Source organism: Loxodonta africana, chromosome 18 (genome assembly GCF_030014295.1).
Source record: "Loxodonta africana isolate mLoxAfr1 chromosome 18, mLoxAfr1.hap2, whole genome shotgun sequence".
NCBI lineage: Eukaryota > Metazoa > Chordata > Mammalia > Proboscidea > Elephantidae > Loxodonta > Loxodonta africana.
In genome coordinates this window covers 37,715,076-37,742,022 of record NC_087359.1, presented here as the reverse complement: position 1 = coordinate 37,742,022, position 26,947 = coordinate 37,715,076, and the positions used below count along the sequence as shown (strand labels likewise).

The window sequence follows — 26,947 nt, the reverse complement described above, 5'->3', positions numbered from 1 at the left end:
CACACACACACTTGAATAAACACTTCAACATAAGCAAAGATGCTTATTTTGTTTACTGTTGTATCCCAGTGACTAGAAAAGTACCTGGTACAGGATAAGCACTCAATAGATATTTGTTCAACATATGAAGTATGGTTTCATTGACAAGTACATTTAAATTTTTTTATTGTAGTAAAATATATATAACATAAAATTTTCCCTTTTAACATTAAGTATGCAATTCAATGCCATTAATTGCATTCACAATGTTGTACAGCCATTACCACTATTTCCAAAGTAAGTACATTTTTATTGTTTGTTTAAAATATTTATACATTATCTTCTTCGTTGTGAAGTCACTTATTTAATCATTTACTCAGCAAATACCAGTTTAGTCCTTGTCATGTGCCAGGCCCTGTGCAAGGCACCAGGGATCTGATAGGGATCAAGACAGACGCATTGTCCCCCATTCTTGTGGGGCTCAAAGCCCAATGGGGAGAAGGACTATACACATTTGTATAAGCAAATTAGTAAAAATGACATTTAGAGATTGAGAAAAGTATGATGAAAGAAGTAGGATACTGAGATGGAGAATGTGACAGGAGAGACCTATTATCCTATCATGTTAGATATGGTCAGAGAGGACCTTTGAGTGATGACATTTAAGAGACTTGAAGATTAATAAGGCTTGTTGCTACTCAGAAGAGGAAAATCCTATTACCCAGTCATCTTTGATGAGTGAGTGTGGTACACAACATAAGAGGCCCTGAAGAGAAGAACAGAGAAGAAACTGAGTCCAAAGCCTGGGTTCCATCCCCACTCAACTATTAGTTATACCATCTTGAAAAGGAGCCCTGGTGCAACAAACGGGTAAGGGCTCAGCTGCTAACCAAAAGGTTGATAGTTGGAGCCTACCCAGATGCTCTGGGGGAGAAAGACCTGGTGATCTGCTTCCGTAAGGATTACAGACAAGAAAACCCTATGGGGCAGTTCCAGTTTGTCACATGGGTCACTATGAGTAGGAATCAACTCGAGGGCACCCAAACATCTTGAAAATGTCCCACAAACTGAGTCTCCCCTTCCTTATCTCTAAAGTGGGAGCAATACCTACCTAATACCTCACAGGAGCTCTGGTGGCACAATGGGTAAGAACTACGGCTGCTAAACCCAAAGGTGGGTAGTTCCAAAACACCAGCCGCTCCTTGGAAATACTATGGGGCTGTCCTACTCTGTCCTATGGGGGGGCTGTGAGTCAAAATCAATTCGACAGCAATGGGATGGGTTAATATCTCACAGGTGTGAGTTATGTTAGATAATGTATGTGAAAATGTTTAAATAGGGCTTCTAACCGGTACTCTAGTTCAAACCCTTGCTGAGAATTTGCATTTCTAACAATTTCCCAGGATGTTATACGTAAGAATCACCTGTAGATCTTGTTAAACTTTAGGTTCTGATTCAGTATATCTGGGGCGGTAATGCAAATTCTCACCAGGGAAATTCTTAGAAATGCAAATTCTCAGCAGGGGTTCAAACCAATGGAACCAGTTTGTAGCCCTGGTTTAAATGTAAAATACTCACCTGATGTTAAGGGTAAATGCATGAGGAAGTGTGAATTTCCCACTGGCTGGGGTATCCTGGGGTGGAATCTCGTCCACCAAAGAAACCAAAACCGGTGGCAAAGCCTGATGTCATTAGTGGAGTATTTATGCTACTAGGCATCTGTCTTGGTTCACTTTGGGCCATGTCTTGGGAGGCGTCTCAGGAAGTGTCCCAGGGGCCATGGCTCCCTTCCCCAAGTGCTGTGAAAGCCTCTTCTGCACAGAGGACTGCTCAGAGATGTCCTTGTCTGCTCTCACTGAAGTACCTGCCCCTAATATCCAAAGAATGCCCTGACAGATTTGTCCGATGGTACCCTAAGAGGAGTCAAGAGACAAAACTGGGGATTGCCTGTGTCTTCTGCTGACCCCAGGACAGCCTGCGGACGCCCGCGTACACCACACCCACAGGCGGCGAGAGGAGGCAGGAGACGGGAAGAAGGGCCGGTCCTGGGGCAAAGAGGATATGAGAGCTCTGGGCTTTAAGGACTGAAAAGGAGGCGAGGAGGGGAGAGGGGAATCAGAAGTGAAGGAAGGAGCTGGGGGTGTGGGGCGCGTGGCGGAGAGGGCTGGCGGGGGCGGTAGGAAGACTAGAAGAGGGCAAGGGCCGTGGGGGAAAGAAAAGACAAGAACTGGAGATGGGAAGACGGGGGCCGCGAGGCCTGCGCTGCCGGCTGGAAGTGGGCGGTGGCCTCCGGGGGCGGCGCAGGGCGGGCGGCGCTGTCAGCGCGAGGAGGCGAGCGGAATGCAGCGGCCCGAGGCCTGGCCACGTCCGCACCCGGGGGAGGGGGCCGCGGCGGCCCAGGCAGGGGTCCCGGCAACGCCCACTCGAGCCGGGGAGCCCGCGGGGCCTCGGGTACGGAGCGGGAGGACGGGCGGGGGCCCGGGGGCCCGGGGTCCCCTGGCGGTGGAGAGGGGTGCGGGGGGTGAGGGATAGCCAACCCACAACTCGCGCGGCGGCGGCTGGGAACTTTGTGCCACCCCTGACCAGCCCCAGGGAGAGGGCCCGGGCTCAGAGCAGGGGACAAAAAGTTCCTCCGGGTGCAGACTCCTGAGTCGGCTGAAGTTCTGGATCAATTTGGGACAGTGATAGGGAGGGTAGACGCGGGGTGGATTGAGATTCCGCTCGGAGGGGTAAGGGTGGTGTGTTCGTAGGCTGCCGTGCGTGCTTCTGGGGCCCACCCCGGCCAGGGTGCTGGGGGCGCGCTGAGAGCATGGGTCCAGCCTCGGCCGGGGGTCAGCTGGAAGGAGGAGGCTCACGCCGCTGTCCCCCCGGCCCAGGTTCTGTGATACACTCTGACTCGGGCTCTGGAGCAGTCAGTGCATGACAGAACTTGGGCCCGAGGGACCTTCTGCACTCGACAGTGCCCACCCAGGGCCTGCAGCGGAACATCTGCCTGGAAGTAGAGAAGGCAACGGAGTTGGCCCGGGTGGCAGTGGGGCTGGGCCTGACCCACTGTGGACTTTTGGAGCAGGGGTCGCTGAAGCCTGAAGGCTTACCCCTGGAGCTAACAGATCCCAGAGAGGCAATGGCAGGGCGTCCACCTTGAGAGCTGTTGCTTCAAGGGCCAAAGGAGCTCTCCTCCCCTGTGTCAGTTGCAGGAACCTTCCCTCTACACCATCAAGGCTGTTTTCATCCTGGATAATGATGGGCGCCGGCTGCTGGCCAAGGTAACCCCCCACCCTAATCCACATAGTGGACACTAGAGGGGCTTGAAGCCACACAATGGTGCAGCCCCAGGAGCAGAGGTCCCCACCCAGCTGACTCTCCCCTCTTGGAAGAGACTCACTGTGGTCTGTAATGTGGAACAACTCAGCTTAGATCTCTCCAGAGGTCATCCTGGCCATCCCTCTGCCTGTCAGGCTGTTGGCCCTGAAGCAGGACAGAGGATCTCCTCTTTTTCTACTCTTGTTCCTTGAAATGTCTTTTTGTTATCCCTCTCACTGGCCAGCTGGACCCTGGGTGTGGGAAGGGACCCCCTAAGGGGTCAATGGAGTAGAGCCTGGGACCCAGAAGTCCTGGTCCCCAAATTCTGAAGAAGCCACTTCTACTTCTCTCCTACAGCTTCATAAACACAGTTGCAGGAGCCTAAGAATTTAGAACTAGAATTTAGAGACCTTATAATCCAACGCTCTAATTTCACAGGTGAAAAAAATAAGGCCTAGGGAAGCTGAATGAGTTGCCTGAGATCACAAGCTGTAAATATCAGGAGACATGAACTCAAGTTTTTTAACTTGTAGCTCAGGGTGGTTTTCACTACACCGCCATTCAATGATCTAATATCCATCATAGTGAACATGGCCTGAGTTAACCAAACTAGGAAAATCCAAAAATAAATTTCCATAGTTGACAAAATGAGCTGTATCAGCAGGGCTATAGCATCTAAACTAGCTATGAAATGAAGTATAGATTTTTGTCCTTTTTTTTGTTTGGGGCTGAAGATGTCTTCCAAAATCTTTTTTTTTGTTCTCACAACATCCTAATGAGCTTGTTCCCCCACAGCAGGGGCCACCAGGGAGATCGCTAATTTGCCAACAGATCAGGTACTAAAAGGTAACATCCACACTCACAAAATTGAGAGGTGATCACACCTCACCCCAGCAGATGGTCTGAGGTGGATCAGGGGCAAAGCCTCTCCTCGCAGGGCTCATCCATTTTACAACTTGAGAAACTGAGTCAGAGAGAGGCTCACTAAACTCAAGAGAAAAAAGAATGACTTAAATTCTGCAATATGTGCTGGGAACTTGTCTCTAGCTATTTGATACTCACCATAATCCTGTCTGGAGTCAGACTCTCCTTGGTGTTGAATCCCAGCTCTGCCCCGTTCAGGCTGTGAGATGTGAAGGAAGCTACCTGGCTTCTTCATACCCTACTTTACCTCAGCTATTTAATGGGGTGGTAAGTTTTCTGTAATTGGTAGCCGTTGTTATGGTTACTGCTGTAAGGACTCCTGGCACTGCCATCTTTCCCGTAAGCTCAGGTCAGTGTAGAAATAGAGTGGCTGGTGACGACCCTGATCCTGAACACACGGTGCATCCACCGAGGGTACGAGAACCTCTAGGAAACCAAGAGGGAACTCCAAAATCAGACCTCAAATCTCCTCTACATTTTATGACATTCTTTGCTTAGAATTTGTGTTTATGGGGAAATAACTCACCAGCTGCTTCACGAGGAAAAGATGTGACAGTCTGCTTCCATAAAGATAACAGTCTCGGAAACCCTATGGGGCAGTTCTACCCTGTCATATAGTGTCTCTGTAAGTCGGAATTGACTGGATGGCAATGGGTTTGGTTTAGTGAGCAGGCAGGCCTGGAGGGCAATAAAGGGGAGGCAGGCCATCATGGCGGGGTCTCCCTTGGCCAGCACCCACCATCTCCTGCCACACAGCCTGGGAGGAGCCAGGCTCTGTGGGACAGGTATCACCCCTTCTCCTTCCCCTTCTCATAGTATTATGACGACACATTCCCCTCCACGAAGGAGCAGATGGTCTTTGAGAAAAATGTCTTCAACAAGACCAGCCGGACCGACAGTAAGTGTCTGCCTTTTCCTCCACCAGAACTCTCAGTTGCACACCGTGATCTTCTCCATCTGGACACATCTGTCCCTGCCGGCCTTTATATACCCACGGGCCATTCCCTTTTCTTCAGAGGCTCTCCTCTCCTTCCCAGCTGTTCTCCACTGTCTTCCTCCAGGGACCTTCATTCCGTATTGCTTTGCATTCCGCCCCTCTTCGGACTCCTCCCCACCACCACTACTAGACCTCTCTCTCAGCCAAAGAGGCCAACTGTGTTGTGGGTCCCCCCCGACACACACTCTGCCTGAATTTCACCAAAGAGAACTATGCATGTGGGGTTTGGGCATGAGTTTGATCCTGAACTTGGTTTGTTGGCTCCTCAAAATGAGGCAGTCCCTAGAAATGGAGTAGAGGGCAGGGGAAGGTCATAATGAGTCTTATGGTTATATCCCTATTGCTGGTCTTTCCAAGGGTTCCTTGGAAAAGGAAGAAGGAAATACAGGGAGACGCACAAAGCTGGAGATGGGGAAGAGAGGCCAGGCTGGGGCCAGGCAGAGGTGGCCAGGACTGAAAGCCCTTTCTACTTCTAGGCGAGATTGCATTTTTTGGGGGCATGACCATTGTCTACAAGAGCAGCATCGACCTCTTCTTGTATGTGGTGGGCTCATCCCATGAGAATGAGGTAAATTCAGGAGGCCAGGGTGGCAGAGAGGGTCTGTCAGCGGGAAATGCCTCAGAATATGGGATAGAGACTGAATTCTGGAGAGGTCACCATTGGTACCTCTTCTTCCAGGCTCCTGGATGGGGGACACCCAGAATGGTTCTGTTTGGGACAATATATATCCATGATGCCGTTTAGATTCCCTGAGAACCAGAAATGAGGTCAGCACTCTCTGTGCAGGGAGCCTTTGTTTCTTTCTTAAACATAAGGATACATTCAGTGTCTGTTAGTGGAACACTCCTGTGTTTCCCAACCCAGACACAGGAAGTCCCCTCTAAGGTCACATCGCAGTCAGTCTGCTGCTACAGCTCCAGCCCAGACCTTTTGGAAGAGGGAGAACTGCCCAGGCAGGTGCTGAGGTCGTCTCAACCTCAAGCTCTTGTTTTCTTCCCCTTACCTCCCATCCCCAGCTGATGCTCATGGCTGTTCTCACTTGCCTGTTTGAGTCTCTGAACCACATGTTAAGGTAAGACTTTCTGCCCTCCAAGACCCCCAGGCCCCCAGACCTCGATGCATCACAGAGGCAGGGCCCTTCCTCCCTGTTTTTCTCCTGAAGTCCCTGCAAGACTGAGACTGGAACCTGAGCAACCTCCCCCAAGGCCCCTCCTGCCCTTTACCTGACTTCCTTGGGGTCATCCAAGCAGAGCCAGGCAGGATGATACAGCCAGGTGGACTCTGGGTCCATGGATGATGTAGTGTCAGTGCCCAAAGTGTGGGAAGTTGGGCAAGGTGGGGCTCAAGAAAGCAGACCTGCCCTGTGCTCAGGAACCCCTTGCCCAACCCCTGCCCTCATTGCTTTTTACATGCTCCCTCCCAGTCCATTGTTGGAGGTGGATGGAGAATGAGGCAGTCTTTGGAGAGGGAGTATCTGCCTCACCTAGGCAGGGTCCCTGTTCCCCCTGGCCACTGGGAGGCTCAAGAGCTTATGTCTGCCTTCAGGAAGAATGTGGAGAAGCGCTGGCTGCTGGAGAACATGGACGGAGCCTTCCTGGTGCTGGATGAAATTGTGGATGGCGGGTGAGGAAGGGATGGAGAGAAGAGGGAATGGTCAGGGACACTCAAAGCAAGAGGGTTCTTTGAAGGATCATCAGCTCTAGATTACATCATGCACATTGTTGGCTCTCTGGCCAACTCCCTCTCTTCCACCAGCATATTCCCAGTTATTCCATTCTACCTTTTATCCCTACCCCGATCCTGACCATGGAGTTGGAAATGGATTTCAGTATTAGCCAAATCCAAACCCAAACAAAAGTACCTGATGTCAAAAAATGGTAGAACGTTGAATAGGCAGGATTCAGGGGAATTCTAATTTGATCTCCAGTGCCCAGGAGAAGCAGGCAGCATAGACAATTTGCCCCTCCCTGGAAGGACTTCATCAGGGAAAGGCCTACTAGCTTCACACCTTCTACTCTTAGAGCTCAACTCCTATACCTGGGGTCGGTTACCTGTTCTCCCTAAGCCTTAGGTTCTCCGTCTTTAAAATAGGGATGGTGGGAATTAAATGAGGTGATGCATTTGAAACTCATAGTACTTTTTTAATAAAGGTTGTCTCCTCTTCACATGCTATTATAGTCTTAAGAAGCGAGGAGTCCTTATGAAAAGGATTTGGCTGGTGAATTTCCTCGTGGGGCAATATTCAGGGAGAAAAAGAAGTTCCAGCTTTGGGGCAAAAGGATAAGAGAAACTTCTTCAGCACTTTAAAAACATCTACATGCCTCTATAATTACATCCATTTTATAGATAAAACAGAGGCTCAAAGATTGAAGTGACTTGCCCAAGGTCACACAGCTTAAGAGTGCAAGACCAAGGTCTAAAACCACGTGCATGGTTCCAGAGGTTGTGTTCTTTCCATTACATGGTATACCACTGCACAGAGTGGGGGAGGAGGGCTCTGGGAAATAGGTCCTGCAGAATTCTTTTCCTCCTCCCTCTATAATTATTGACTGTGTCCTACTGCTAAGCCTGTGTTAGTTACTGGGATCCAGTGAGTGGAGTAAGATTAAGTTTTGCAGAGCTGGAAATGTATATAATTTAGGGGAACCTTTAAGAAAAAAAAACCCTACAACATTACAAATACAAAATGAAATGTGGGGCCTTAGAAGTGACTATATAAGGGAGGACACCTGAAGTATAAGTTTTATAAGCTTCTGGGCCTCTGCTTCTTTTGAAAGCCCAGTTTCCCATGATGGGAAGTGCCAGTAGGGAGGCAACATGCAAACTGGAGCTTTGGCCTAGTATGCCTCTGTCTTTATGAATCAAACAGCCTCTGGTTAGGGAGCCTGGGGCTGGGATGCACAGCCCAGGTGGGGAACTGGAAAAGGCTCTCAAATGTATGCTCACTTCTCTTTGACTGGTACAAAAGAAGAAGAAAACTAAGCTTCTACCCTCAGGGATCCTCACAGGATGAGAAGGAAAACCCAGTTTCTGTCATCTCTGACGGAGGTGGTACCACCCCACCCTCCCACAGTGATATCTGCACACACCCACAAAAGGCTCCATAGTGCCCCCAGTGCATCATAAGAGTGCCCATTACCTGAGAAAAGCCTCGATACATTTGGGTCTATCAAAAGGGAAGATAGTTAGATGGCTCCTCAAAAAGTTAAATATAGAATTAGCATATAACCCAGCAATTCCACTGCTACCTGTATATACCCAAAAGACTTGAAAGCAGGGACTCAAACAGATACTTTGTATATCAGTATTCATTGCAGTATTATTCACAATAGCCAAAAGGTGAAAATAACCCAAGGATCCATTACTTGGGTTGAATGCATAAAGTGTAATATAAACATACAATGGAATATTGCTCAGTTTTAAAAAGGAATGAAGTTCTGGTACATGCTACAATATATAGGTGAACCTTGAAAGCATGCTAAGTGTGAAAGAAGCCAGACATAAAAGGACAAATATTATATGATTTCACTAATATGAAATAATCTGGAAGAGGCAAATTCATAGAGGCAGAAAGTAGTTTAGAGGTTACCAGGGGCTGCAGGGAGTGGGAAATGGGGAATTATTATTTAATGGGTAGAGCTTCTGTTTGGGGTGATGTAAAAGTTTTAGAGATAAATAGCGGTGATGGTTGTACAACCTTGCGAATATAATTAATGCTATTGAATTGTACACTTAAAAATGGTTAAAATGGCAAACTTCACATTATGTATATTTTACCACAATTTAAAAAGAAAAAAGAGGGGAAGATAAATTTTGACTTTTGGAGTGCCTCTTTTTTTTTTTTTTTCTGCACCGCATGGCCCTAAGGCGTAAAACAATAGTGAAACAAGATAAGAACCCTAGGAGGCTTCCCTTCCCTCACCACTCTGAGTCTTATTATAGAGAGTAATCCATCCCTGGACCCAGAAGGTGAAGTGAACTTTGAAGAGCTCAGAGTTTTGCGAGCCCCTGCTTCTGATAACCTGGTCACTCTAGACTGGACTGCCTCTCACCTGATTTCAATGTTTTTGCTCAGTGATGACCAAATGGGTTTGAAATGTAGAAGAATCACAGCTGAGGGAGTTTTGCTTTGAGCATATCAGTGAGAAGAGACCTGGGGGGAGGGGGGTGGGCGAAGTTGGTTGCAGTATGCCTTGAGAGGGAAGAGGCTTGGCAGGGAGAGGAGGCAGAGGGGAGAATCATGGCACCAATTTTCTTCCTGGTTTTTCTCTCATCTTGTAGCGTGATTCTAGAGAGTGACCCCCAGCAAGTGATCCAGAAAGTGAATTTTCGGGTAAGAGTCTTCCTGCATACCCCCATCACTCCCATCTCCTCCAGGCTGGGCAATCCACCCCTTCTGTCTTCCCTGTGTGGGGCGCTGTCAGGGCCAGGATGGTGGGTACCCAAGCTCCTCTGCAGAACCAACCACTGCAATGAATGATAACATTTGCTGGGGGCGGCAGTTGAGGGAGCCAGTTAAAAAAAAAGACGTAGTCCTGTCCCCTCCCCTCCCCCTCTGGGATCACCAGGCCCCTGTCTCCCTAGTGGGAGTCTGACACGTGGTAACCCCGTGTGCACATGTATGTCAGAGGAGAAATGGGCTCTGTATGGTTTTCAGTGGCTGATTGTTGTTGAGAATACACACAGCAAAACATACACTAGTTCAACAGTTTCTACATATACAATTCGGTGACATCGATTACGTTCTTCGAGTTGTGCAACCATTCTCATCCTCTTCTGAGTTGTTCCTCCCCCATGAACATAAATTCACTGTCCTCTAAGGTTCCTATCTAATCTTTCAAGTTGTGGTTGTTAATTTGATCTCATATAAATAGTTCTTAAAAGAGCATAATGCTCAAGGCAGGCCTTTTTTTGCTAGTTAAGCTAAACTATTTTTTTGTTGTTGTTTAAGAAGACTTTTAAGAAGACTTCAGAGGATGTTTTTGGTTTCAGTTTAAAGGTTATCTCAGGGCAATAGTTTCAGGGGTTCATCTAGCTTCCATGGCTCCAGAAAGCCTGGAATCGATGAGAATTTGAAATTCTGTTCTCCATTTTCCTCCTTTTGATCAAAGATTCTTCTATAGAATCTTTGATAAAAATGTTCAGTAACAGTAGCTGGGCACCATCCATTTCTTCTGGTCTCATGGCAAAGGAAGCAGTTGTTCATGGAGGCAATTAGCCACACATTCCATTTCCTCGTCCTATTCCTGTCTCTCCTTCTTCCTCTATTACTCCAGGCAAATTGGGACCAATTGTTGTGCCTTGGATGGCAGCTTGCAAGCTTTTAAGACCCCAGGACCCCAGGCACTACACAACAAACTAGGAGGCAGAACAGAAGCACTAAAGACATTATTAGGCCAATTAACTGAGATGTCCCGTGAAACCATGATCCTAAACCTCCGAACCAACAAACCAAATCCCATGAGGTTTTTGGCTGTACATAAGCAGCCTCAGCAGCTACTCTTTTCGTTGTTGTCATTGTTGTAAGTATGTCTGTCACACAACTTTTGAGTGGCTGATTTTTTGATAGTGGTTCCTTAGACCTTTCTTCCAAGGTGCCTCTGAGTAGACTCGAACCTCCAGCCTTTCGGTTAGCAGTGAGCACGTTAACCATTTGCACCACCCAGGGACTCCAGTGGGAAGTACAGACACTGGGACATAAATCCTCAAAGAGACACCAGGTGGTTTTCTTGGCCTTGAGGTTATGCGGTGGGAGATATGGATAGGAATCACCCTGCCTAGTTTGGCTTTCTCAGGCCTAGATGAGACCTTTCCTCTCTTCTTTTTTTCCCCTCACACCTTAACCCCTATGCACTATAGAAGGGCCCCAGGTGTCCTGGCTTCCAAATGAAAGATGCAGGACTTCAACTAGATTACCCCCAACCACTGCACCACCCCACTCCCAAGGCCCTCTCCTTCACCCCTCTGACCTGATACCCTCACCCTGACCTGACACCACCCTCTGACTGTTTCTCTGCAGGCAGATGATGGCGGCTTGACTGAACAGAGCGTGGCCCAGGTAGGCCCTGGCCAGAAATGGGCTAGAGGCCAAGGAGAGCAGAGCACCCCAGGGGGGCCCAGGGAGGTGATAAAGGCTGAGAAATCAGGGTGCAGGAGAAAGGGGCAGAGGCAGTGATAGGCCATCTCTTGGAGAGAGTTGATGGAGGTTTCCAGGGTCTCTAAGGTGGCGGGGAGTTGGGTATTCACATGTGGATGGATGTGTCACCAGCAGCCAACCTCATCTCCTTGCTTGATTTAGTTGGGTTGAAACACAGGATAATCTGCACCCTGGAGTTGGCTGGGTCACTTGTCCCCAAAGTCAATCTGGAGACAGGCCCGTGATGCTCCCCTGCAACTTGGAAATGATACCAAAATATGAGTTTGCTTCCAAACCCTCACCCCTAGGCACTTAGGGTGCACCCTAGGATTGTTAAAGAACTCTTAAACCCATGACAGATCTAACTATCCCCACTCCCCACTTACCACCTTGCCCCTGAGTGAGCTGGACATGGAAATGTGCACTCTGCCACACCCTCTGCATGGGCCTATCTGGCAGTGTATGGTTGGGGTGGGGGTTGCCTGTGTCCATGGACTTACTGGTCTCCCAGCTGTGCAAATGCCCTGCTTGTCAGGTTGTCTTGACCTCCATTCTATCTGTCTGCAGGTCTTTCTGCCCAGACTAATCCTGCTTTTATGGATCTTCCTGCCCTGGCACTAACTACCTCCACTATGTGGCCCCGGGCCAAGATGGGTCTGTGCCATTTCGTGTGGAGCCCCAGGTGTGGTGCCTACTTTCCTGTCACTGCCCTTGGCACTCATCCTAACTCTCCCTTCTCCTGATTCTCCGTGCTTCCTTAGACCCTGCTGGAATGAAAGCAGCCACATGGGGATTTTCAGGGCGGAAAGAAGTTAAGGAGGCGATGTGTAGAGCAAATAAGAACACAGGTTCTATTGTAAGGCACTCTAGGATCTATATTCCACCTTACCATCTATGAGCCGTGTGACCTAGGGCAAGTTACTCAATCTCTCTGGGCTTTACAGATGAATAGGACCCTCCTCATAGAGTTGTTATGAAGATTAGATGAGCTAATGCATGAGAGCACTTAGCACAGCAAGTTAGACATGTTCAGTAAGTGTGTAACCGTTACTATTTTTCCAGAGAAGAAAAGAATAAAGACATAGCACACTTAGTGGGTAGAATCTTGGATAAAAGGCAAGAAGCTGCAGAAAACGAATGAAAGATAAAAGAGGAGAAAGTTAGATTGCAGCTAGGTTCTGGGAAGACCTCAGGGCCAGGCTGTCCCCAGGAACAGAGGGAGGTTGTGTAGAAGAGGGGGACATACACAGGGTGGGATAGAACCTTTTTGGGAAGGAATGAGGCTCAATGGTCAAAGGCATGGCTTTAGGACTGGTATACACATAGCTGGGGCCCCAGCTGTGTTGGCATTGTATGTGCACGGGGTATGGATTTGCGCAGACACTGGGCTGAGACACCTCAGCAGGGTGAGAGTGCACACATGTGGGCGCAGGTGTCCCAGGGCAGGGACTGAGCAGCCACTCTTTGCCAGCTATGCCACATCAGCAGCAAGTGGACATGGGGTGCCAGCCAAGGCCAGAGCTAGGCGTTTGCTGAGGCTTCTGAGCACAGGAAGTACCCAGCGTGGGCCCAGTCTCCGCCTGGACGTGACACTGTGGGTGGGGGCTGGAATGGCATAGGGGAGACGGGAGCCACTACCACACCTACAGGGTGCAGGTGCAGGAACTGGGTGGCTGGGCAGGCTCTGGCCTGGAGTGGGAGCTGGCTGCAGCCAGTTTAGGCTGCCATCACCACCTAAGCCAGGCAGAGATGGGCTGCTGCCACCTAGTGAGCAGGAGTTGCAGGGATGCTTAGGGAAGATGGGTCGTAGACTTTCCCCTCTGTGCAGTGTTTAGGTAAAAAGGTCCTTGACATTCCCACCAATTCTTTCTCTCAACTTTTCGGCCAACCCTCAGGTTCTTCAGTCTGCCAAGGAACAAATTAGATGGTCATTACTGAAATGAAGGCTGTGGATGTAAGCCTCCCTACCCCTGGAAAATTTCCCCAGTCCTGGAAAAAGTCCAAAGACCCCAGAGGACAGGAGAAACTCCTCTGCGTCCCCAGACTCCTCCTGGAATTGACTTCTGAGGTCCCTGCCAGGGACTCTGAAATGCAAAGGTTTGGCCCCAGCACTGAGTCATCCCTTCCCATGCCCTGGCCTGCCCACTAGGGCATGAGAACCAGTTGAGCTGCTTTAACTCAGACCTTAGGCATTCCTGGCCCCAGAGCCCTAATAAACCTGCTTTTGTTTGCTGGCCTGGAGAGTGTGAGTGTGTGTGTGTCCCAGATCCAAGACTCATTTACTTCTGTGGCTCGTCTTCAGGGAGTCCCAGTACCAAGGTGTTATCCTTGTGGTTGTGGAGGGGGGTTAGTCAAGGGGAAGGGAACTGTTCAAGGTAATGAAGAGTGTAACACTGATACCACGTGGCCCCATGTGTCGTGGGATGGGCTGTGTAGGATTGTGAGACATAGTAAAAGAGTAACAATGGGAAGAACAGTGCGTACTTCCTGGAAAGGGAGAGTAATAGATGACACCGGATTTTGTGTGTGCAGTACACACTTGGTGGCCCTGCTGGGGACTCTTTGAGTCACTTTTTCCATTCCCAGCCTCTGGAAGGGAAGGGAGTACGGCTTCTTCCGGACAAACTGAGGAACAGCGTGACTATTTTTCTTGGCATGCCTGGGACTGCAGAATTCCTATACTGGCACATACCCTGGGCACTCGAGCCCTACAAGCTTGCCCTGGCTCGGACTGGGTGCTGCGGGCGGGGAAGCATCGGTCAGCCCCCACTACGCATGTGTCCAGTGTACCCGCTGCGCTCCATTGGGTGTGAAGGATTGCAGGTCCGGAGGGAAAGAAGGGCGGAAGAGCATCCCAGGGACAAGACGCGAAGGATGGAGATGCATTTCTGTGGAACGCGAGTCCTTTTCTCCCTCTGCCCCAGAACCTCCTGTTTCTCGCTTTCCCTGACGTATACACTTTCTGCTTCTCTGTACGTTTGTCTCCTAGCGTGTCTAACGTTCCGTTCCGGCGCAGCTCGCTTCCCTCTAATCCCTTGCAGACTGCAGCTGTCAGTTCAAGTCCCGCCCCGCCCCGCCCCGCCCCTCGAGGGCACCGAGCGCGACGGGAAACCCCGCCCCTGGACAGCATCCGCGATCCTGCAGCGCCACTTGGAGGGAACTGCGGGAAACTCGCTCCCTCCGGGTCGCGCGCCCCTGATTAACTCCGCCCCCAGGGCGGGACCAATCACTGCTCTTCTGAGCTCCTGGCTGGTCTCCAACGCTGGCGCCCGCGCGTTGCTTAGCAACCAGCCTGCGTGCCCTCCCTGCGAGTCCCTCGCCAGCGTGGGCACACCAATTTCCACTAGCCACTATAAATAAGAAAGCAGCAAGCCTGGGGTGTTAATAGGGCCTGTCCCTGCGGGTTATCGCGACCTACATTATAAAACCCTGCAAGAATTAAATACTTTCATAGGGCATGACTACTTTAGTAATTAGAGAAAAATGATAGAAGTATAATTATGTAAACATACACACTGTAAACATTATGTGTACCACTCATTCCAGTAAACAGTTCAAAAAGCATCTCTGAAGGAGGGAAAAGGGTATGCAATTAAATACCATAGAGTTCAGGGACCAGCGTGGCGACGGGAAATGAGAAATTCTCCAGAAATACTTTGGCAAATATGCGACCACACCCGGTGCCCGGCTCCGGCCACCGCCCCTAAGCAACCGCAAGGCCGGGAGGGGCGAAATCGCTTCCTAGCAACCCAGTCACTCACGCCTTGGCCCACCAATTCCAATTGTGCTGGGACCGGAATGAGGGCAGACAGGCAGGAGCCTGGTGCATCACACGTACTGGGGCTCACTGAATCCTGTGAGCTACGCGATGCTATCCCCATTGTACTGAAGGGAACACTGAGGCTCTGAAAGGTTAAATGTTTGCAGCAATTTTCGCAGAGCCCGGCTTCCGAGAGGGAGCTGCTGGGGGAGAGGTGGCTTCCCAGAGCGCTACCCTGCCCCAGGGACGTCAGACCCCCTCGCCCACACAGGGTCTGTACTGGGTTAAGAGGAGAGAGCCGAGGAGGCACGGTAATGGCAGAGAGGCGACCAAAGTTTCCTCGCTCGCTGTGGCTAAAGGACTATGGGAGGGGAGACGGCGAGCCTGGAGGGCAGCGCAGTGTGACAGGAGGACCCGGGGAAGGCCTGTAGGGAGGGGGCTCTGCTCCTCCCCGAGGCGCCCGAGTTTGCAGGCCGGTCTTCTGGGGGCCGATGCGAGACCTCGCTAGGGCAGGAGGGACGGCCGGCTGCTGCCCTCCGGCCGGCTCTCGGCGCCCGCAGCCCGGCAAAGCCGCCGGGACGGCGGGCCTGGCCGTCGGCCCAGAGCTCTCCCGGCTGGCACTGGCTCTCCCCAGACGGCTCATTAGCGGCTATCTCGGGCCCAAGCCGGCGGGCGGGGAGGACTGGGCGGGCAAGGCGCCATCTGCGGGTTTCGGGAAGGGCGGTCTGCGGTTCCGGGCGGGAGCTGCCTGGGTCTGCCTTCCCGTCTCCTCGCATCCCCACGGCCCCTCCCCGTCATTCTGTATCCTCCCGCCTCCCGCTTGTGGGCGACGCAGAGGGTCCCGAGTGTGTGTGAGGAAGGAGGCTCAGGGCGCCCCCTTTCCTCTCGTTGAATTGGCATCGGGGTACGTCTGAAACCCAGATCCCAGGAGTGTGGGCCGAGCCTCAGGGCGGGCACAGAAACACTGACCCAGGGGCTCTGGTGCGGGAGGGGACGTTAGCCATACCCACATCCAGTTAGGGGCACAGAGGATACGCCGCCCGGCGCTCGGGCCCCCTTTATATTGCCAAGAACCAGTCGCCCCCTCTCGGGCTCCGCGCGCTCCCTGCTTTCCTGTCATTGGCAGGAAGGTAGGGCTTGTCGGATTGGCCTGTATTCAGACAGTGATGGATGGCTCCCCGCTGATTGGACTGCGGCCTGGCGGGTGTCACTGCCTGTGGGCGCGGATTGGCGGAGGCGGGGGCAGCCAGGCCAAGGGAGTAGGGGTGGGACTCCGGGTGGAGGGGGGGGCGGTGACTGGGGACCTGCCTGAGGCTCAAACTTTCTGCGCCCTCAAGCTCCTTTTGAAACTCTACTATATTTTTAGGAGGAAAAAAATCTTACCTCAGAAGTCCCAATAGCTACCCATTAACTCCGGAACCCGAGGTAGGCAAATAATTTACCCAAAGCAGATTGGGTACAACCCTACGAGGCCACCTTTCCCCCCCAAAACCTGTGTCTCATCCTTTCAACAGTATGCATCCATTCATTTCAATATTTGAGTGTTTATCACGAACCAGAGAAAGGGAAGAAGAAAGGGAGGGAGACTGATTGGGAAGCGATTGGGGCCAACAGGACAATGGGGTGAAGGTGGGGGATTGAAAAGAGGGAAGGGATTTGCGAGAGATTTCAAGGTAGAAATACCTTTAAAACTCAAATGATGTTCTATAGCTTGATCTGAGTAGTGGTAAAAATTCGCAGCACTATGTTTAAGATTTGTGCTCTTTGCTCTAGGTGAAAAAAAAAAAAATTGGGGTGAGTCATACTTAAATAAGGAAAAAAAATTAATCAAATGGCTACCAAACTATCATTCTATCACCATTTGTATGGTCCTAAACTGTTCCCTATTCATCTCTGCCAACAAAAAATGGAAAATAATCTCAATGAAATGGCAGTGGTTGTGAAACAAATGTGGAATTTATACTGTACGTGTAGATGAGTGCCATCCCTTAAAATGGTCTCTTTGGAAAGAAAAGCAGTGTTACAAAAAAAAAAAGTAGTAAAATTAAATTCTTTTTTGGAATGAATTCTTTCAACAGACATTTCCTCAGTGGCTTTTCTGAGGCAGGCACCTTGCTGGGAGTTGGTGGGAGCTTCTAAAATGAATTGGAAGACAGTTCCTGATTCAAGGAGATTACAGCTTGTCTGGGAACAAACTTGTGTATGCAGATAATGAAATTATAAACATTCATAGACTAGGTTCACAGAGGAGATGGTGTATTACACAGTATTTGACAGAAAGAAGATGGGAAAAGAGACACTAAAAGGGAGCAATAATATAAGCAAAGCTAAGATGTGTAGAAGCCCTATCTTGTTTAAGGGATTAAACAAGTAGGCAAATGTCACCCAAATGGAGGATGAAGGGGGCATGGCTGGATAACTGGGATGTATTGAGACATGAAGCTTCTCCCTAGACAGGTCACAACTGGATCACAGAGGGCAAGAAATGCCATGCTAAAAAATAACTACCATTTACTGAGTTTCCTACTCTGTAAAAAAATACTATTATCCTCAAAACAACCTAAGGAAGTAGTTGTTGTGAGTCCTATTTTACAAATGAAGAAACTGAAGGCCTAAGAGCTTAAATAATTTGTCTAGGGCACAGAGGTGAGATTTAAACCCATTCCCGACTTACTCCATTATCCAGTGCTCTTCTTGCCAAACGCAGAGCTAAAGAGCTTGGCTTGTATTCTGAAGTTAATAGGGAGCCATTGAAGATTTTCAAGTAGTTAAATGGTATCAGGTCTGTGCTTTGAGAGCAAAATTCTGCCAGCAACATGAGATATGAATTGAAGAAGGGAATAGGGTCATTTTATGACCCACAGAAGGAAATTATTTTCATTAGTCACTTCTCATTCTTTATCTAAAACAGTGCCACCCAGCTTGATCATTGATCCTTTTCACCAAGCAGTTTGAAAAAAATCAAGTCCATTCTCAGAGCTTTTGAATTGGCTCAGCTAATTTCAGGCAATCATGCTGAAAGAAGTCTTCTAAATGTCTTCATTTGGACATTTAGATTCTGAAAAATATGTTAAATAATAATAAATCCACTTTGTAACTGATGTATTTGGTGCTCTCTTATCATCCCTACCAACTCCTACTCTGAAAATAGATACACACCCACCCACCCACCCACCCCCACACACACCCCAGACCAAATGAAAGAAAAAGTGGCAGGAGAGATCTGATTCCATTTGAATAGATCCACAATTTCTCTTTATCTAGATACGTGATTTTTAAGGCATTGAAAATATGTATCTTATTCTCATGGCTGCCAATGAAGTCTTATCTAGAAGAACTTAAGGATAGAAGAAAATCCTGGAAGTCATGACGTCTATACTCCTGCCTCCAGGCAACTTCTTTGTGACTGATAGGGTTCCTGGGATGGGTATGTTGGGAACTGTGGAGATTTGGCTTCAGTAGTGGAATGATTGGTAGAAGCTGGCTTCAACTGCTTCTGGGTCTCAGTGGGTTGGGGACCCTCCTACCACTCCAGAGTGACGGCCCTGTGTTCAGAAGTTGGAGAGTTCCTGGAACATTCCTTCCTGGGGAGAGGGGGCTGGAAAAAGTACAGAATTCAGAACTTGGTACGGGGGAAGATAGGAGATAAAAACAGACCAAAAAATATCTCACAGGCTCTGTGGATGGCCTCAAGAAGAAGCTGCTCTCACAGCTCTGCCCAGAAGATGGCGCTATAAGGCAAGACCCACTTCCATCCTTCTTAGAGGGACTGGGATCAAAGATTGGACAGTGGAAAGATCTGGAAGAACTGTATCTAGAGGGCATCTGCTTCCTACCTGGTGGCAGTTATCCTACAGAGCCCTGAGCATCGGAGTCTATTCCTAGAGCTCGATCCCCTAGACCACAGAGGAGAATCGTAACGGTGAGGGCAAGAGACCCTGGGAGCCCCCCACAGCAATTGCACTGAGGAAACAGGGCCTCCAAGGAATAAGCTGTCAAGAAAACCAGACCCCCTCCAACTCTTCTGAATGACCCCAGGGTAGCTGGGAGGTTGAGGAAGGATGTTGAGGGGCTTGGGCATTAAATAAATCTTATACTCTGAGGGAGAAAGAAGAAGTTTGTTGGTTCTGGGAAAGCAAGCTGGAGTAGACCCTCAGATGAGGAAATTAAAGCTCAGTGGATGACTTGCTCAATGTCACACAACTAACAAGTGGCAGAGCCAGGGCAGGAATGAGGGTTTCCTGAAACCCTGCTCATCCTCTCTGCCCCACTGCATGCTTTCTACACAGCATCAGAATCTAACATTCAGAAATATAATTTCCTTGACAAAGAGTGCCTTCCTGGGCAATGAAAGAAAAATAGCAGAGCTTTTGACTCAAAACCCCAATTCATAATTTTCTTTGCATGTTTTTAATCAGCTTTATTGAGTATAATTTACATACATTAAAATGCATCCATTTTAAGTCTACAGTTCAATGAATATTGACAACCGTATACAGATATTGTGTACAGTTTCTAGGAAAACCAACTCCAATAGTATGTTTTCGATAATTAATAAATGCCTACCATCCACTGCATTTATTTTCAGACAAAGAAAGAATTTATGTACCAAATAGCTTCACACACAGGTTTCTTTTAATATGATTCATGTAAAAAGTTCACATTTGTCAAGTGCGCTTTAAAAGAAATGTTTCCTCCACATACATAATTTGATTTGCACTGCCTGCCTCTGTGAGGTTGGCAGGTATTGTCATCGCTACTCGACAGGTGGGGAAACTGAGGCTCAGCTGAGCAGGAGGCTGCTCTCTGGTCCCAGGAGCAGTGAGGTCTGAGTCCGAGTGTGGGCTTCCCTTTGAAGAAAGGCTTCTCTTCTGTTCGGGCACTGCCCTGGGCCCCGAGGGCCTGCCCCTGCTATGCGCTGCCCCATCTTGGCTGACAAAATGGCTGAGATTGGACTAGTGGGTGGGTAGTGGTGTGAGGAGAGGAAGGAGATGGGAAATCAGATGCACTTCCTCAGATTCCAGCAGAAACTTTGAGGGCAGTAGTGAAAGAATCAGAGAAGGTAAGAATCCTGGAAAATTTGACAGAATACACCTGGATCCAAGAATCAGGATGCAGGAAGTCTGCTTTTATGCATCAAAGACGAAACAATGCATTCTGAAGGCTGGAGAACAGGCCAGGATGCTAGGCCAGGTGTAGAGTTTCCAGGGACTGAGATGCATACTATGACATCCTGAAAACCTGAAGAACAAATGTGTGGGCCTCTAGCTCTGTATCCATTTTGTTCTGGGGGTGCATTTGGGGTATCCTTTTTTTTTTAGGTTCTATCTGAATAAGTGAAGAGAAACTAGGGTGCAGCACCAGGTAGCAAAGAGGCAAATAGGGGTGGGAAGGCAAGGAGGAAATAGCAGAAGAGAGGCAAGTAAGGCTGGGGTCTGAGAGATGGCTCAGGGCTTGATAAGTCTCTTTCTTGCCTGTCCCACTGGGAGTGCATGTGCACGCAAGCACACACACACACACCCCACTCCAAGCCTGGGCCGCTCCAAAGGATGTTCAGCTTAAAGCTCAGATCCTGGGGTGTCCCCAGGGCAGATCGACTCAAGGGACCTATTTGTAGTGTCAAAGGCCCTGAAGCTGCTGTATGCAAGCTGCTTAGTAGGGCTCTGGGTCACAAGAGAAATAAGAAGCTTCTTTGGTGACAATCTTTCTCCTCCTCTTTCTATCTTTTTTTTTCTTCCACTTTCCTTAAACCTGCTGAATCCCTTAGGCAGCTGGGATCAACATAAGCTAGAGACTGATCCGTGTACAACGGAAACGGGAGCCTAGAAACAGCAGAGCCTGGGAGAGGTATCCGTGTACAGGGCAAATGAGGGGAGCCTGGAAACAGCTGAATCTGGGGAGATGGAACAGCCTAGTGAGAGAGCAAAGGGTCCTGGAAACTGCCGAACCCAGAGAGGCCAATTTGTGTACCGGAGAAACAAGGGGGAACCTGGAAACAGCAGGATCTAGGGAGGCAGCTTGTGTACAGGAGGCAGAGAGAGAGATAGAGAAGCCTGAAAACAGTTGAATCTGGGGAGGTAGATTCGTGTGCAGGGGAAACAAGGAGAGATTGGAAACTACACAATCTGGGGAAATGCATCAGAGTACAGAGGAAGCTGGGCAGCCTGAAAACAGGGTCTCTCAGGGGATGGGCCTGTTTGGGATTGCGGTGGGAAGAAGGGGAGCCTGGGGAATCGGATGAGGCAGGTGGGATGCAGGGGAGACAGGCAAGCACAGGCATGAAGCCAGAGTGGTGGTTGTATGGAATGGGGAGCCCAATGGAACCCCTTCCCAGCAGGCTTGAGTTACACCCCTGTGCAGCCTCTTCATCCAGACAGGCAGGGCAAGGGAACAGATCTCCAAAGCAGACCCATGATTTCACAGGGCAAGACAAGAAGAAAGGTCTTTGTGGGCAGTTGCTGCCCTGGTCCTAAGACAAGTAGGTGTCCATTACCTAGGCCTGCTCCTTCCTGAGCCTAAGTCTGGAATTCCCTAAGGAAGCTGAGGAGGTGGGAGAGGAGAGGGGGATGAGGAGGCTGAAGGAGCTGTGGCCCCCGCCTGCCTTCTTCTCTACCCCTCTCTGACAGGGACAAGCCTCTTTCTCCCTTTCCACCAGCCAGCCTGACCTCTCCCCCATGGTTCACTTCTGAGTGACAGACAGACAAAGACAGAGCTGCAGACAATCCACTGAGGGAGGCTCCACAAAAGCTCCCTCCCCACCCACTACCCCCTGAGAGAGGCCCTGGGCCAGCCAGGTCCAATGGGAGCTGTCATCCCAGTGGAGCTGTCTTCAGGTGAAAGGCCTTTAGGAGACAGGGTGACTAGGGGCTTGGAAAGACTTGAGATATTTGGGATTCTGCTTGTGCCTCTTGGAAACCAGGGGTTCCCAGCCGGTTGCCTCTGAGAGAGAAGAGGGAGGGGGGTCAGCAGCCTCCATAACAGAAAATGCAACGTGGTTCCACCGTTCGCTAGCTTTGGGATCTTTGGACAAATTATAGTCCCTCTCTGGGTCTCAGTTTTCTCGTCTGTGAAATGAAGGATTATTCTAGATCTCTAAAGGCCCTTCTAGCTCTAGTATGAGGATACTTAGTCAACTCAGAGGAACAGGAGCCCAGAGTAGCATTTCTTCTCATTCGCTGCTACTGCTCAGGACTTTGCAGCAAACACTGGGCCCAAGGCTGGCATATGGAATGTCGTGGGAGTGTTTAAGCAAGCTTTCCCTGGCACTGATAGCTCTTCTGGAACAAGTGTGGTTCCATTTCTCACCACTCCAAGGGGGTCGCTCCCCATAAGTGAAATTATTTTTTACTCCATCCACCTTGGGCTTCCTTGCTTGTGATTTAGTTTGGAATGTGGGATCTGTACCCAGAATCTAATCCTCCTCTCCTGAATGTTTTGTCCTGCTTCCATGCTGCCCTCACTCCCAGCCCCTCTGTCCTCCTAAGCGTCCCTTGACTACATTGTTGTTGTTGCTGTTGTGAGCTGTCAAGTCGATTCTGACTCATAGCAACACTATAGGACAGAGTAGAACTCTCCCATAGGGTTTCCAAGGCTGTAATCTTTATGGGAGCAGACTGCTAAATCATTCTCCCCATGAGTGGAGCAGCTGATGGATTGGAACCACAGACCTTTTGGTTAGCCACCTAGCACTTTAACCACTGCACCACCAGGGCTCCTTCCTTGCCTATGATAAAAAATAAAAATAAAACCCACTGCTGTGGAGTTGATTCTGACACATAGGCCTCTGTTATTACCCCGCCCTGATGTCAGGGATGTTGGGAAAGGGTGCCTTTGGTTAGAATCTTGTAATGAAGCCTCAGAGTCTCAGAGACGGGACGCTGCTCCCCAACAGAAAGCCTAGTAGGTTCCCCAGGGCCCTGCATGCCTCACTGAAGAACCACACCCTCCCCACTACCAAGCCTGGAGAAGGGACACAGAGTATCACTGGCAAGGCTGCTTATTGGGAAGGCATCTGAGACCACCTATAAACAAGCCACACCGAACCTGGGAGCATCATGGGAAGCAGTGTGTCTGTGTGTGTCTGTGTGTCTATGTGTGCTGGGAAAGGGGTTAAAGTAACCATTGGCCTAACTCAGGCCAGGCCTCCAACATTTGAGTACCAGGCCTGTGCCTCACCACTCCCCCCCTCAGTATGAGAAACCACGGGCTTTAGCTCCCACACATAGCTTGGGAGTTGACCCCCCAGAAACCCTCCCCACCTCCAGTCAGTGCAGAATGAATCATTTCTAGCACTTTCGGAATCCAAGAGTCCGGTACAGAGGAAGGGAAAGGGAACTATGGTTGCCTGCCTCACCTCTCTTGGGGACCGCAGGTGACCTGCCTCAACATAATCAAAAAGGGGAGGGGAGGATAGTACTCTTCTAGAGACTGTGCTGGGAGCCGGACCTCAGAGGTCCAGTGCCATCAAGGATGGCCTCGGGTGCACAGAACCTTTTCGGAACTTGGGCCAGTCATTCCCAAACCCTGGGCGGGTGTGCAGAGCCTCGCTTGCACTCTGCCTCCCTCAGCACCATCACGGATGTGCGAGTCGTTCTTAACGAGTCCCAGAGATGTGGGCGCTGGAGAGGTTGTGGGCTGGGCAGAGGAGGGTGGGCTCGGCCAGGCCAAGGGGAGAGAGAAGGGGGAGGGGAACTGATTAAAATCCGGGCCGTATGGCGAACGCGGCGGAGATGGAGGTAATCACTGAGCGGGCGAGACAGCGGGCTCGGCGACAGCAGGCGGCCCGGCCGTCGCCATGGCAACCGCGGCCTCCGGGGCGCGCGGCTCGGCGCAGCTCCGCGTCCGCGGCGGAACATCTGCTTTGCACCGGGCTGCTGGGAGCCGGGGGGCGCGGGCGCGGCCGTTCCCCCCACCCCGCAAAACAGAAACAAATTAGGCCAACTGTCCAATGAGGGGCCGCAAATGTATTTATTAATGCGAGGGAAAGGTTGTTCCGGAGCGCAGTTTGATTAATGTTTGAGTCTTCAGCTTGTCAGTCTGGTTTTGTCTCCTGCAAAAGGGGGAAAGGGAGGGGCTGCTTGGGGGGCTGGTCGGGGAGTGGGGAGGAGAGAGACAACAAAGCGGGAGGGGATGTTAATAGCCAAATAGGCTCTTTTTCATGTTTCCCCCAGCCTGCCACCCTTGATTGATGGCTCAGACAGAGACCGGAGCGCATCAGGGAGATGCGAGCCCCTTCGGAGAGATGGGGGAATGGAGGGAGAGGGGGGCCACTGGAGCCTGGCTGGGGTCTGTGGAGGGGGAACTCCCGGAGGGCTGAAAGGAAAGAAATGGCACCAGAAAACGGGCACCGCCTGAGGAAAATTGCACAAACTGTTTACAAGCCGCCCCTCCTACCGTGTTTGCAACCTCTGGGCGCCCGGAGCCAGCACGGGGGTTGGAGGGTAAGGGTATTTGTAGCCTCTAGCATTACAAGGAGGGGCCTGAAACTTTCACCCCAGGGTTAGGGGTGAGAGAAGGCAGATGCACAGAAGACTACGGCTTAGAATTCTCCTTCCTCTTTCCTCCATTGTTCTCTTTTCTTTCCTCTCACCCATCTGCAATGTTTTCCATTTTCATTTTTTGCTCCATCTTTACTCCTCTTTGTCTCTTCTTCTATTGTTTCTTTCTTCCATCTTCCCGCCCTGTCTTGGTGACATCAGCTGGCTTCAAAAGGGACTGCCTTGCTGAGATGTCTTCTGTGAACACAGTCTGAACACGCATAATGTTTCTTATTTTCTGTCTTTTCTTTTCTGGAGTAATAGGGAAATGGAGAGCCCCAGTGGAACCCCTACCTTGACCCAAATGGTGAGAAAACACAGCCTCACTCCTCTTTTGCCCTCCCAGAAAATCCTTCTCAGTCCCAGGCCCCCAGAAATGTGGGGTGGAAACTGAAAAATTTACAAATTTCTGGCTTGGCCTGGGATTCAGAAACAAAGGCAAGGGTCTGTAAAACTTAGATTCCCCTGAGATGAGAGGCTTCCTCTGTGCTATTGTTTACCAAAAAATGAAATAAGAAGAAAGTAACCCTTAAAAAAAAAAAAACCCTCAGGCCAGGCCAAATTCTTAACATGACTTTGAAGCTGATTTTACCTTCTCTTACAAGAAGGGACAGAATCTATACATGAGAAGAGCTTTGCGACAGTAAAGTTATTAGACTCTAAAGAAGATGGCTTGGGCAGATCAGAGCCCTACTTTCCCTGGTTGATTTTCATCTATTATCATCAACATCACAACTATTATTATTTAACATCTTTTAAGTGGGGGAGAGGGAGAGCTGTCCTCTTCAAATGTAGCATAACACAGTGGTTAGGAAGAGTGTGAGCTCTGGAATGGAACTATCTGGGTCGAACACTGGTTTTTCCACTCACTAGCTGGGTGACCATGTGGCAATTACCTAACCTCTCTAAGCCTCAGCTTTTCTCATCAGTAAAATGGGGATTTTAATTGTACCAAGATCACCAGGTTGTGGAAGGAGTAAATGAGATAATCCATATAAAGTATTTGGAACTGTGATGGTTATTATGTGCTCAATATACTTTGGCTGTTATTATTATAGACCCTTTTCAAATAAATTCTATGATCAACAGCACTGAACATACATTATGTTCCAGCTATTTTTTTTATATAAATGGCATTACATTAAACATAAGATGGGAAGAGAGATAAAACATGGCCCTGGTCTTGAAGGGCTGGCAGTCTTTCTGATGAGGAAGAGTAGATGCATTTCAAATTACCAATCACACAGGAGCCATGCACCAAGCATCAAATACATGGTACAGATGCCAAATGCTTTCAACACTCAGGTCCCAGGGAAGGGTTGCAGGACTTGGAGGAAGGGGTCCTCCCAAAAGCAGCCATGGAGCCCAGGTATTTAAGGAAGTGAGGGTGGAGTTGAGTGGAACAGGGCAGGGAATGGCATCAGCAAAGCCCAAAAAGATGGCTTGCTCATGCATGAGTGAGTTTGGCTGGATCTGAAATGGAAACACAAGGAGAGACTTAAACACAGGTCCCAGGCATTTGGATTTTATCTTGTGTCTTTTAGGGAGCTATTGAAAGTATGAGAATGAGAGTGTAAAATTATATATATATATAAGAGTGTAATATATATATATATATTTTTTTTTTTTAAGGGAAGATTTACCTAGTGGTAGTATATAGAATGAATTGGTTAGGAGAGAAACTGGAGACCAGGAAACCAGTAAGGAGACTGGATGAGGAGGACCTGGCTCAGAATGGAGAGGAAAGAATACATGTGATGAAACGAAAAAGTTTGGTAACTGACTGATTGTTAGGAAGAGAGGGAGAAGGAGAGGGATTAAGCACTAAGCTCTAAGGCTTTGAACCTGAATGATGGGGAAGAAATCTACAGAAACGTAATTTGGTCAACATGAACTTGAGTTCTGATTGGAGTCCAGGTTGCTTTAGTTTGGCAGAACACCATACAGCCTGCTGCCAGGTACTTGTTGATGTAGTTTCCTGTTTATTAGGTTTCCATTATGGTATGGGTATGGTGGGAAGTCCACATTATCCCCCTTCCATCACTCCATCATGTATTTGAGTTGTTGGTAATTGATGACCCTGTACGCCTTCATTTGTCTTCTTGCCTCCCTCATGACCAATGAGTTAAGGGTTCAGCCTATGGCAAGTATAAATACCCTTTTTGGCGGGCTAAACCTGAGGTTCAGCTCCATTAGCCCAAGACTTTAACCAACGAGCCAGGAAGAACATGTCTGTCACATAGGCCCTGTTCTCTGGGAGCAGAAACTCTAAGATGGTGTGTAGCTTGACTATGAAGTAATGAGGCAAATT

At 49.4% G+C, this 26,947-nt stretch overlaps 1 protein-coding gene across 3 annotated transcripts; it reads left to right on the top strand.

Moving 5' to 3' along the window:
• Positions 1 to 2,315: 2,315 nt before the first annotated feature.
• On the top strand, positions 2,316 to 13,576 carry COPZ2 (COPI coat complex subunit zeta 2). Of its 3 annotated transcripts, XR_010318355.1 has the most exons (10): positions 2,316 to 2,430; positions 3,171 to 3,245; positions 5,023 to 5,104; positions 5,680 to 5,771; positions 6,221 to 6,276; positions 6,750 to 6,827; positions 9,486 to 9,537; positions 11,224 to 11,262; positions 11,908 to 12,022; positions 13,236 to 13,576. XR_010318355.1 is itself a non-coding variant. In XM_003414671.3 (9 exons), the coding sequence occupies exons 1-9, from the start codon at positions 2,320 to 2,322 to the stop codon at positions 13,281 to 13,283; spliced, it is 633 nt and encodes a 210-aa protein (XP_003414719.1). In that variant the 5' UTR covers positions 2,316 to 2,319; the 3' UTR covers positions 13,284 to 13,576. The 3 variants fall into 3 exon arrangements, 2 of the variants coding, with proteins under 2 accessions (XP_003414719.1, XP_064127250.1); XM_003414671.3 differs by lacking the exon at positions 11,908 to 12,022; XM_064271180.1 differs by lacking the exons at positions 11,224 to 11,262; positions 11,908 to 12,022.
• Positions 13,577 to 26,947: the final 13,371 nt, after the last annotated feature.